Raw genomic sequence first — 12,258 nt, forward strand, 5'->3', positions numbered from 1 at the left:
ACGAAACCTTTGGAGTATCGACAAAACCTAAGCTGGTGGCAGGAAGGATCCAAAAAGAACTGCCTGAACAACTGCATAGATCACCATGCCTTGTACAGCAATCGTGAAAGTTTGACTGCGCTTAACAAGGCTACTAGGACCCGCAACATGGCTGAGAACCTTACATATAAGGTACCAATACCAGAGAGGATACCCAGAGGATATCCGATTGATGATCTGAACATGATAGCTAGTAAATGCCATCACGGCAAGTAGACCGTTGGGCGCTGCAAGCCGTGTCAACAACGAAGTCCCTGTATCTGAAGGCCACGTCGTGTTTAACGCCCAGATAGACGAGCGACACAGCAAGAACAACATGGGAAAGGCCAGGATAAAAAGAGGCAGATTGGAAAGTGTCCAGTACCGTAGGAACCCTACATTCCTGCAGGGAGTGTCAGTAATTGATTGCTCCTAGATCATGGCGTGTCGGTCACTGACCAATAATGAACCTGAACCCAGCCATAAATACTAGGTATGAGCTGTTCACACCACGGTCGCAGAGGCTCGTCAGACATGCAAAATGCTGTGTACGCAATCCACTGTGGCACAATGAGCCCCAAGGCTACTACACACCCACCGACCACAATGACACCTAGGCGAAGCAAATTATCCCCGGATATACCTTGGGAGATAATCATGCGCAACTGTAGCAGCGCGTCATATGCAAATAGGGCCCCGCTAAGGATTCCATTGCTGCGGACTGCCGTGGCTATTGATAATAATGCGGCCGCGAGTAACAGGTTCGCATCACTGGACGCCCGCTTACCAGCGTTGGCATCAAGCAGGGAGGCCGAATATAGATAATACCCAGTAATGTTGAGAAAGGAGAATAATGATTCTCCGTAGGGTGCAGAGAGAAATGCCCCTGCAGGGCAGATAATGTGTAAGGCAGCAGAAAGAAAACTAATTAACCTCCCTGAGGTGCTATCATGACCAAAAATGTTGATGGATAGTCTGTATAGAGCCAATACCGAAAAGTAATGGGTAATATGGGAAAGGGTAATTGCAACCAGTGCGACTTTGGCAACACCGTCCAGGCCACTGAATTGAGGGAGAGCTTTGCCTACTATTAGCAGCTGTCTACCGCAGGACATGAAGAAATGGATATACCGGATGTTAGAAAGGAGATGAGTCTAGTGTACCCATAGCCAAATGCCCATTCTTGTTCAAAGACATAGTCATCCCGCACAATATGTATAAAGTATATTGAATCCCACCTGACCAGCTTCAAAGGAGATGAGAAGGGCGCATGCCTAATGACTTCCAATTTGGCATCGGAAGCAGCGGATTCCTGGTAAGGTAGCAGCCCGGTGGAAGTATCATAACCAGGCCCCGGGCAACCAATGATAACCAGAAACAGAAGAGCCTTCCACAACCAGAAGGCTAGTGATAGACTCCTAATGGGATTGTCGGGATTCAAGAGTTTTGGGTGGACTAAGGCCAGGCCGGTAGCCATACCTTACAAGATCCCCAGGGGACTTGATATCGAGATAGTCTAGTATTAGGTTAGTCCCGTTTCTTCCACCTCATACCATGTAAAGATATCTATGAGGGGTTTCTTGGGCTCTAAAACCAAGGGTCCACCGGCGCAAAACCGTTTTAGAAAAGAAAAAAGAAAAAAAAAAAAAGAGGAAGATTAATAATGATAAGGATCAGTATCACCGGCCGAGGTACAGCTGCTAAACTGTTCCCCAGTCAAGTAGCCTTAACTGATGATGGTTGGAAGTCGAACGGCAAGTGGGGATTCGGAGTTTTCGGCAGAGAAGCATAACTTAAGCGATGCCTTATTCAGCATTCCAATGCATAACTTGGAACCCGACTTAACGTAATACTAGTAGACTAACGAAACTAATTTAGCCAATTATGTGCGTAGTTGAAATCCTTGTAGTCGCCACAATGATGGATCATGCTTAAATCTGATGGGCTGAAAGCTAGATGGTAAATAGTGTAAGTTAGTAATTAAAACGGATGTGTCGATGTCATCTTCTTTTGAATTCATAACTGAGCTGGAAGAATGGCCACTTGAACAACAGTATCCATGGCATATACTAGGCTACAATATTATGTCACGAACATCCGAGGTGTATGTAACTTTACCCACCAAAGGGTGGATGTCCTTTCCCACCGAGTTCTGGAAAGTGATTAACATGTCACCAACCCTACCTTGGGATCAACCAGCGGTCGATTCAGCCCTACGAAAAGCCCAGTCCACTGACAGACCCGAATATATTCAGTCCATTGGATACCTTTCCTCAATACCACAATTCGTAGTCACACATCATTTCAAGAAATAAAAAATAATTTAAAATAATGTACAGATGGACGCAGAGGGAATCATTCTGCTGACGGTGATAGGGTCATTCTTTACCAATCTCTGGCGTGTCAACAAATAGCACTTTATTTTAAGTTGCATCATAGCGCTGGGAGATCATCTCTGGGAGACATGACCATACCATATATTCCCACGGCTTGATTACGACTCCGAGTCCGAGGACAACAGGTCCGATTCCGAGGACTAGCGGAAAGAGTAAGTGATATATCCCGCATGGTATCGATCAGAGATTTTTATTTAGCGTGATGGAGACACGCAAATCTAATCTAGTCCCAATGCCCCATAGAGAACGAAATTTAATTTCCCTGAATCTAGGAGGGCTACGTTGCAGGTCCCATTTTGGGTCACGCGCTCGAAATGTGGCACTCCACAATGACTACCCAGTAGCAGTATGTAAGTACTGTACATGTACTCCGTACTATTGTGCATACTACAAGTAAACCTATCGGGATGTCTGATGTCACTGTCAAGTTTTGGTCTTTTCAATAGAAACCCCTCGGGGGGCCTAGGCGTTTTCTCGTCGGTGGCGATAGCATCTTATGATGATCACTATATGATCGTATGCATACAACCCCTACCACGCTGTGGAGCATTTTCTGCATCATCACCGTAGGGCTGTCACATGAGGTTAATAATTTATGCTTATGATGACCGTTCTGATTATTCTTTTGCTGAAATAATCATCCAAGGAGTAGGAGGGGGAGGGAGAAGAGAGAGGGAAAAATGGGCACACCAGCCGCTGGTGGGGTGGTGCTTCCATCCAAATAGTAACTATGGGCCCTCTTTCTTTTCCCCCTTTCCCTGGCTACTACTGTACAATGTACCGTAATAATGCCAAGGCCAAAAGTACCTGAGCCCAAGAAGAATCCGTGTTTTAAAAGTCCCCTTTGACTCTAAGTATAGAATCATCAACTACGGAAGGAAGAAGGTTCCAGAGCATTATCAATGTCATACAAGGGTAGAGATTTTATCGTTTATTAAGGGTCAGAGACGGTGCAACTGAGAGATGGGAGACAAGGTAATCCGTACCTTAAGTTAACCAGTAAATGGAGCTCTAAAGAATGGGTCTGACTTGGGGAGTGGATGGTTCGATCACCGCTGGATATGGGCTGCCTTGCCCGAGCCAAGAGTCTTATCCATGGACAGACACATTGGCCGGCAGGTCGGAGGCTCGGACCTCCGCTGGCACTGTCTGTATGGGTTTTGTTTCGTGTTCGGAGTCCGGAGCGCGGGAGTACTACTACTAGTAGGTAGTAACTAACTAACTTGACAAGTGGGTAGAAGGTTAGTAAGCGGTAGTTATAGGTGATCACTGATGTCCGAGAGAGAGAGGGAGGTAGAAGAGCGTGAGACAAATAATACAATTACTAGTTAAAAATTTGAGTATTGAGTTGTCCTCGTGCCTTATAGGGTAACGTTTGTTTTTGAATCTGGAACGAACTAAAATGGTCCATGAAGATACCAAAGGAAAGAGAAGCACAAAATTAGAAAAGCATAATTGGATGGTTGATGACGGAGGTGGAAAGAACCGAAAGTTACGAATACCCAGTACGACGGCGTTCCCGGGAAAGGTGATAAATCATTACTAGTGGTACTGGAGCCTCGGGCGTCGTTTAGTCCCGAAGATCGCCGTCTAGGCTTGTTTGGGGCATGACTGCGAATATTGAAGTTGCCATGTCGGTATCTTTAGAACAAATTTCCATGGATCGCCTCTTCAAAAGCTAAGGTCCGCTAGGGTGGGGACTCTCATTTTCATGCAAACCCAGCATTTGTCGGGTTTTAGTCAATCTTCGATCCTCTACTTACGGTACATACATACCTGCAAAAGAACGACAGCTCTGCGGAGCTTCCATGGAATTGTCGCCGAGGAGTGTGAGAGTAAATACTTATGTGATGATGATTACGGAGTATGATTATTATTCTTGAGGAAGTGGATCACTGACTCAGTGCTTTTGATTTGTTTTATTGAAATTTTACTTTTCTTTTTTTCTTTTTTTCTTTTTTGCCCTACTTCCATGATCCCCTCTTTTCAGTTCATTTTCTGATTTGATTGATCGTATTACACAGTACTTGACCGCTATATTGACCCCATCCATCTGACATGCAACCCGGTCTTGAATTTTTTTTTTCTTTTCTTCATTTCAACTGCATCCACTCGCTTTCGTTTTTGTTACATACACATACAATCGACATACCTAAGTATTAAGGCTTCGGTCACCCGCATTGTTCCAAGTACAATAGTTCATACAATTCGAACTTTCTGCCCCTACTTACACGTCTCTCCCTTGCATATTTCCCCCCGTTCCGTTGCACATTACGATACCTACTTTCTTAGTATTGTACAACAATACAACCGTGCCCCATCTGACTACTAGTACATCTTCTACTCCTTCCTCATATTCAGCCTCCCCTCGTCTCTTAACAGTTTCTCCAGCACAATTGCTGTGCAGGTCACACCTGAATTCTCACTGATCCTCTCCTTTCACCCCCTTTTCCTTTTTTCTTTTTTTTACTGACTCCATAACTGTCGCGCGTCATCCCCCACTACCCACTACGTATATAGCTTGAGAACAAGTGATCAGCGTGAAGCGCCGCTATCTCCGAGTGATACAACTGGGTTTCGGTCCGCCGTTGTTTGTCGATCTGTCAATGCTCGTCTTGATGGACAGCCAAAGAGGGTTTCGCATCTCATGAAATAATAATGCTATTTAATTTGGGCCTGACAGCACATGCAGCAGCGGCTCACGAGAACGACGCTGGCCCTCTACCTGAGTCGCAACCTTCGGGGAATTTAAATCGTCATTCCTCGCCACCGTCGGTTTCATTTGCGACATTTCCGACAATGGGTTTGGGGAGTTTTTACGGCCGGTATAAGGGCTCAGAGACAGAGCGATCCCATAAGGGGCCACCGCGGGCGATGTCTGCAAGCCCGGTGGCGTCGGTGGTTTCGAGCGATGGAGAGTACTCGACAGCAGGGACAGTCTTCAGTCAAGCCCGGAACACCCGCGCGCAGACATTTAGGAAACAATCGTCGCGGCCTAAAACAATCTACCAATTAGCTCACCCCGCGTCCCATGCACGTCATAAGCGACTGAGGCTCCGACCCAAGCTTCTTCTGCAGCTACAGCGAGTATCACAAACCCCACGCCCCTTGCCTGTCTTGGATGTATTACCGTCCACCGTATTTTTACCCAGATTGTCGCGCAAGTTCCCCACGATTTTCCGAGGCAAGAAGGGATTGGGTCCAAATGATTTGATTGTCGTGACCAGCGATCTTTATGAACGATCGGGCGGGGATATTGCAGATAAGTATCTCAGCTCAGACGAGGAACACGGCGAACATCGTGATGTCGTCGCAACAATTTGCCAACTTCTCAAGGAGGATGCGTTGTCGAAAGGGAAGGCGGAAATTTGTCTCAATTACGGCCCGGTGTGGGAAGCGACGCCCCTTCCCAATGGGTCCTACGAGTTTGTGGCCAACACCGAAAATGGTATTCAGATCCTGCGTTGGGTACTTCGCGGAGCACGGAATCGCCGCATCTCTGCACCCCCTGGAACCGCGCCCCAGGAGGAGACCAAACGATTCACTTTTAGCGTCATCAACCCCAACACCCGTCGTCACCCCGTCATCGCGACTATGGCTCGAAATCACTTGGAAATACTTGACGAGTACGCGATGCCCACGGCATCCGGACTTCCTCTGTCGCCAACGTCTACGATGTCTGTGATCAGCGATGATTCTGAAATGGACGCCTCCTTGGACAAGAAGGTCATTGAGACGGACGATAATCTCCGCACGTTGATCATCATCACTAGTATTTGGGTGGCATTCAGAGAAGGCTGGTCGCATTCTTTCACTTATGACGATTCAGCTGTGACTTTCAATGCAGCGCTTTCCCCGTCTCGACAGCCATCTCCATCTGCAGTTAGAACCGAGAATGATTCGATACCCGCTGGAAGGGATAATGGTTCGGCAAGGCTGGCATCAAATGGCTCGAGGAATCGCACATCGGTGCCGAATGGCTCATCTTCCCAACCAAACGCGCCGCCAGACCGGTCCATAGCATATGGTAATCTGACTAAGCGCTCGAATTCAACAGGCGCCGCTTTCATGGAGCGAACCAACCGACGTGCTTCTGGAACCGTTGGCCGACCTAAAAGACATAGTTTGCGTTCAAGTCCTCGCGAACAACTGGACCAGAATGGAAACAGCCCAGTAGAACAAAGTAATGGAAGTCCCACAACACAGTCTGCAGCCCCGGATCCGCCATTGGATAGCTCACGAGGTAACGGTAGTTATCAACTACACCAGCTTGAGCCATCCGATCTAAAGGCTAAACAGCTGGGCCGAAGCAGCTCCACGAGGAGATGTCGACGTCGGCTGAGCAATATTTTTGATTTCCTGACTCGAAAGCACCACTAATGGAATCCGGTGTTTCTATGATGGCTGGTGGACCAGGTCTCATCCGGTTACATGACACCTAATTCAGTTCTACTCTCCCTCTAGTAGAGGTGAAGATGAGTCCACTTTTGGGCTCCATTTTGAACATATTTTCATCCCCGGTGGCCAGGTGCTATGAAGGGGTCTTGGAAAAGCTCAAATCAATTTGCATACGGTCTCCGTGGTTTCTTTCTTTACACAGCACTCTCACCTCTCCGCAGCGCTGTGATCCTCGACGATCCAGAGCGACTGTGCCCTTCGTTTTTGACCCAATTAGGATTTGTATATAGAAAGATCAACAACCAGTGGTAAATACACTTGAGATATAGGGTTTTATATGACAATATCCTTTTGTCTTCGGATTGCATGTACCTAGGAGTATCGGATATTCACGCATTATAACGCACACATTGAGGTACCTGGGTTTATCATTGACCTAAAGATACATTCTAATAATGAATTATGAACAAATATACCCTGCACATGTTGTTTCATTGTTTTTCTAGTTTACCGCTCAAGAGCAGACAAAGCCTTAGGAATATAGGGTTCCTCCAGATACTTGATCTCCTCATCGGTCAACTTGACCTGGATGCTAGCAACAGCTTCATCAATGCGCTCCTTGCTGTTCAAACCCAGGATGGGATTTTCATTAGGGTGACTCAAGGACCAAGCAATGGACACCTGCGCCATGCTGACACCCTTCTTCGTGGCAAGCTCCTCCACTCGGTCGACGATCGCCTTGTCGGCCTCGGACTCTCGGCTCCGGACAAGGAGTTTGAGCGCCGCATCGGTGGACTCACGGATCGTCGAACGAGAATCCCACGGCCGTGCCAGAACACCACGCGCCATAGGAGACCAAGGGATCAGACCCACCCCGGAGTCAACACAGTAAGGGATCATCTCGCGCTCCTCCTCCCGAGCCAAGAGGTTATGATAGTTCTGCATGGAGATAAACTTGTGCCATCCGTTCCGTTCCGCGATGTTTTGGAGCGTTTGAAACTCCCACGCGGCCATCTGGGGGCAGTCAGTATCGCGTAATGAAATCTCAATAAGTCAAAAGGAACAAGTTTTTTTTTTTTAAAAAAAAAAAAAAAAAACCTACAGTACTAGCTCCAATGTATCTGACTTTCCCGCTTTCAATCACATCGTTGAGCGCCCTCATGATCTCCTCACGGGGCGTGTCCCGGTCTAGACGGTGGATTTGCAATACGTCGATGTAGGTGCCCAGTCTGCTCACGCTGGCATCCACCGCATCGAAAATGTGTTTCCGGGACAGCCCAACACGGTTGACCCAGTGGCCGTCATTCCGGCCTGCGGCGGAGATAGGAGGTTGCTTGCCTCCGTCGTCTACCCCGAAATAGCACTTGGTCAGGATAACCACGCGGTTGCGGGGGATGTTGTACTTTGTCAGGGCCTTTCCAATGATTTCCTCGGAACGACCATGAGAGTAGACGTCGGCCTATTTCCATTTGAGGGGGATCTACGGGTTAGTGTGATTTTTTTTTTCTTTTTTCCTCTTTTCTTTTTTCTGGGTTTGGTTGCGCATATTGCATGATGTGATCGGGGTAGAGTTACGCACTGTGTCCCAGGTGTTGATTCCACGCTTGTATGCGTGCTCGATCAAGGGAAGGGCCTCGTCCTCGTTTAGTACCCAGTCCTGCCATTCCTTGGTGCCGTAGGACATGGTGCCGAGGATGACTTTGGAGATCTTGAGGCCAGAGGTTCCGAGTCTGGTGACACATTCTTTGTTAATGGGGCTTATATGTATACTTGGCTAGATGCAGTGGACGTACCGGGTGTATTCCATTTCGTTAGCCATGATGTTGTTCTGCGTTCAGGGTATTTTCTGTGATGGTCAATGGTCAGTAACAATCAACATCTTCATGTCAAACTATGTAGCTCAAAGCGGGCGGCGATCATCATTTCACACGTCACTGTGGCGATCCACCGGTCACTTTCATTCAAAGGGGGTTTTTCTTACACAACCTTTCACAAATATGTAGCGATGGAGATTAACCTGGAGAAACACAGAAAAAGAAGGACACTAGGAAGGCAAAATACGAAGCTATCGCAAGAAGATTGACTTCAAGATAAGGTGGATAGAAATGATTCCGCCTTGGTTTTTCAGCATGTTTGCTTCGCAGCTCCACTCTTCTATCTGCCGAATGTATGAAGCGATAGACTGCAAAGCCGACGGATAACCGATTACACCAGTCTCCCCCGCGGTAACCTTCGGTCTTTGCCTGGGTGGCTTCCGCGAGTCGGGGTGCGTTGTCGGCATCGTTTGTTATTGCTTTCTTTGTCATGATAGACATGTTGATCTTGGTAGTAGTAGTTGTGTTGGGTTTTTTCTTGAAGAGGTACGTGGGGCTCCCGGGGCTTTTATCGGTGTCTGGCTGACCCTATACACTTTGATGTAAAAAAAAAAAAAAAAAAAAAAAAAAATTTGCTATACTAACTACCAAGAATAGATGGTCAGAGCGACAGAGAGCTTCGGAATGCTCCACTTTACTCGTTATGCTATCTAGAGTATGTCTCATAAACATGTAGAGGGCCTCCACTAGTCTCTCTTGCTTCGATATAAGAACACAAGCTAAGCAAATCATCCAATATAAAAGCTCTCGCAAAGTCCGGTGAAAACGTGAATGAACCCAGATCCAATTAGGGTATCTAAAGTAAGCTGACTGAGAAAGAATACACCTGACTATTCCAAGAGTGTAGCCGCCAAGGGCCCTTGGAAAAGTAGTATTTGTTGTTAGACCAACAGCGATGGCAGCGTTTAAGAAAGTCCGGAACAGGATGATCTGAATACGGTCCCTGACCAATCCAAACCCTATAATAAATATCAGAGAACACATAGACAAATCTATCAACGATTCAAAGCAGCTTTTAGACAACTTTGGGTTCGGTGGTAAGAACTTCGAAGCTAGTCTATCCTCGTTATCTCGGAAGTAAATGCATGTCCCCAAGGCGTCGAAATCCAAGCTGGGTATATTAAGGATACTGTGTCAGTGCCAACGACCCTGATCTAAGCAGTGATTCGTACGTAGATCTGATGAACAACGATATCTTGTTAGCAAGTAGTTGGGAGAGATGATTCCATTGAACATGTATTGTAAACGAAATCCAAGTACAACTTAGCCGAGGACCGGTTGATCCTCCCTAACTTTCCGAGTTCCGACAATTGATCCAGGCACAACGGGTTTGAAAGGGTTCATACTGACAAATACGAGGACATCAAATCTATCTGCCTGATGCTTGACGATGCATGCACAAGATAATCAGGCATCAACCGACGCATCTCCGCTTCGGCCGGGGCCATACCAGATTGGGATGCAAAGCGGATCCGCAAGGTTCCCTTGGCTTCCCCATTAGGCAATGAAATCGCTCAAACCGCTGGGATTGCAGACGTGAAACGAGGCTACGACTGACTCTTTCCCTCTTCTCTTCGGCCTCCTCTTTCTCTTCCTCCTCTTCCCTCTTTTACTCTTTTCCTTCCTCCCCACTCATACATACACAATCTTTTGTCAACCTGACGCCTCATTCCTTTTCCCCCCTTCTTCAGGCTGAGTTGCTTACTACGCGTCTCTCCCTCTCTCATTCTATTTGGTCTTATTGACTTTGGAGAGAAATGACTGCTATGAGTTTGACGTCTATGAGATTCACAGTGCTGGAATATTTACAGCATAGCCACTGAGACGATACTAAGATCTTTCAGACAGCCACAGGAATACCCATCCAAAAACACCTCAAATATACCTGGACACTCGCTGAAAGGAATAACGCAAAGAAAGAAAACAAAATCCGTCGAAAAAAATGTCAGGACCCCTATCACCGAGTTCCTTCCCTAAGCCTCCGTCTTGAAGGCCACCAGTCGCCTCTTGATCTCTTCCTCCGAGTCCTTGGTGTCTATATCCCGGAGCATACCACAGGCGACATCATAAATGAGGCCGTGAACCTGGAGACCCCGCTCTTGCATTGCTTCAAGCACTACAGCCTTCGACTTCAATAGCTTGACACCTTCCCGGACGTTTAGCTCCGCCATCTTAACGGTCGCATCCTCCGGTGACAATGTCTGCAACAGTGCAAGGTTCTGCTCCCGGATTTGGCGCAGAGGCAGCAGCCATGGATCCAGGATACCGAGTTGCTTGTTGCCAAGGGCAGCTGCGATACCACCACACTTAGTGTGGCCAGAGAGCACGATGTGGTTGACCCGCAGATGACGGACGGCATATTCGATGACTGCACCTGAGCTGAGATCGCTGGCGTGCAAGATATTGGCGATATTCCGATGGACGAAGACATCACCAGGCTTGAGGCCTAGAACAACCGTCTCAGGGCATCGAGAATCGGAGCAGCCGATCCAAAGAATTTCGGGGGATTGGCCATTGGCAAGCGTGGGAAACAGGTCCGGATGTTCCAGGGCAGTTCGGGCAGCCCACTCCTTGTTTGCCTGCAGCGCGGTGGTGAATCGGTCTGGAGAGTAATTAGTCTCCGCTTGCGACATGTCATGTTTGTCGCACGATAGCGATGCAGAGGTTGATAGGGAAAGACGTTGAGATTGGCCGATAACGGGGTTGGTGCGGGCTCGGACTAAGGGAAGACGGGCGCTTCCACTGCAGCCCTGAAATTCCCTCACCGCCGCTAGGGGACGAAACAATGTTTGAGACTGTGGTACCAGCCTTGCGAGATTCATCATGATGGCAGATATGTTACAGGTAGGTTGTCACAGGGTGAAATAGCAAGGTGTCACGATGGGCCCGGCAACGAATGACTCAACGGACTCAACGGGACGGGGAGAAGGGGCTGGGGCAAAAAAGAAAAGGAAAAAGAAAAAAGCGGCCAGCAAGCAAAGTCCAGTCACCACCAGTCCCTCAGCCTGTCTTTGCAACGATGCGTTCAAGCTAAGAATTATCGACAAAATGAAGAAACGAAAATACCCTGCCAAAGAAAGGATACAGAACACGAAAGGAAGGCAAGGGAAAATGGTAGAAAAAGAGGGCCCGTCCTCCAGCGACGATATCCGAAAATGCCAAGAAGGAAAACGAAAAGAGACATGACCCGTTAACATACCTGGCATGGTGCTTTAGGGCGACGTTATTCTAACGCGATATCGAAACTGGTTCACAACGGATGTCGAAGCAGATGATGTTAAAAGAGTCGTTTAAGAAGAAGAGAGGGATCTTGTTGGGGAAGAAGAATGTTGTTTCTGTCTTGGCAGACGGTGCCGCGGAAAAGGAACGCAACAGAAGGCGACTTTATAACGCCCGGTGAGCGGCACATATCGGGAAATACGGCAAAGTCTGTGGGCAGATCCAATCCCACCCCTTTCGAGTCTATCTATGGACGTTGCGTGATTGCACGAGTGATTTTATCTCACTTCTCCCATATTTAGATATCTCCTGCCAATTCTTGGGGGTAAAATCTCGCACCCGACAGGAACTTT

At 47.6% G+C, this 12,258-nt stretch overlaps 5 protein-coding genes across 5 annotated transcripts; 1 reads left to right on the forward strand and 4 right to left on the reverse strand.

The window, feature by feature from the left end:
* Positions 1–27: 27 nt before the first annotated feature.
* Positions 28–1,495, reverse strand: BDV38DRAFT_275192 (DUF409 domain protein; the record flags this gene model as incomplete). The annotated part of the gene is made up of 3 exons (XM_032057976.1): positions 28–421; positions 478–1,057; positions 1,150–1,495. The coding sequence occupies 3 exons, from the start codon at positions 1,493–1,495 to the stop codon at positions 28–30; spliced, it is 1,320 nt and encodes a 439-aa protein (XP_031908415.1).
* Positions 1,496–4,678: 3,183 nt separating this feature from the next.
* BDV38DRAFT_213039 (uncharacterized protein) lies at positions 4,679–7,056 on the forward strand. Its single transcript, XM_032052647.1, has one exon. The coding sequence runs from the start codon at positions 5,073–5,075 to the stop codon at positions 6,792–6,794; it is 1,722 nt and encodes a 573-aa protein (XP_031908416.1). The 5' UTR covers positions 4,679–5,072; the 3' UTR covers positions 6,795–7,056.
* Positions 7,057–7,319: 263 nt separating this feature from the next.
* Positions 7,320–8,631, reverse strand: BDV38DRAFT_287840 (aldo/keto reductase; the record flags this gene model as incomplete). The annotated part of the gene is made up of 4 exons (XM_032060947.1): positions 7,320–7,826; positions 7,915–8,271; positions 8,392–8,542; positions 8,606–8,631. 4 exons carry the CDS (start codon positions 8,629–8,631, stop codon positions 7,320–7,322), a joined length of 1,041 nt encoding a protein of 346 aa, XP_031908417.1.
* A 29-nt stretch (positions 8,632–8,660) lies between these two features.
* BDV38DRAFT_213037 (uncharacterized protein) lies at positions 8,661–9,206 on the reverse strand. The gene has a single exon (XM_032052646.1). It carries the CDS (start codon positions 9,125–9,127, stop codon positions 8,825–8,827), a length of 303 nt encoding a protein of 100 aa, XP_031908418.1. The 5' UTR covers positions 9,128–9,206; the 3' UTR covers positions 8,661–8,824.
* A 1,330-nt stretch (positions 9,207–10,536) lies between these two features.
* On the reverse strand, positions 10,537–12,212 carry BDV38DRAFT_213088 (carbonic anhydrase). Its single transcript, XM_032052649.1, has 2 exons — positions 11,886–12,212; positions 10,537–11,288 (listed from the first exon to the last, which is right to left on the reverse strand). The coding sequence occupies exons 1-2, from the start codon at positions 11,890–11,892 to the stop codon at positions 10,660–10,662; spliced, it is 636 nt and encodes a 211-aa protein (XP_031908419.1). The 5' UTR covers positions 11,893–12,212; the 3' UTR covers positions 10,537–10,659.
* Between the last annotated feature and the right edge of the window lie 46 nt (positions 12,213–12,258).

The sequence above is a fragment of the Aspergillus pseudotamarii genome, assembly GCF_009193445.1.
Source record: "Aspergillus pseudotamarii strain CBS 117625 unplaced genomic scaffold BDV38scaffold_85, whole genome shotgun sequence".
NCBI classification, from domain to species: Eukaryota; Fungi; Ascomycota; class Eurotiomycetes; order Eurotiales; family Aspergillaceae; genus Aspergillus; species Aspergillus pseudotamarii.

What these genes read in the sequence shown, in the direction of transcription:
- BDV38DRAFT_213039 (XM_032052647.1), top strand. Translation starts at nt 5,073, where the DNA reads ATGCTATTTAATTTGGGCCTGACAGCACATGCAGCAGCGGCTCACGAG.
- BDV38DRAFT_213037 (XM_032052646.1), bottom strand. Translation starts at nt 9,127, where the DNA reads ATGTCTATCATGACAAAGAAAGCAATAACAAACGATGCCGACAACGCA.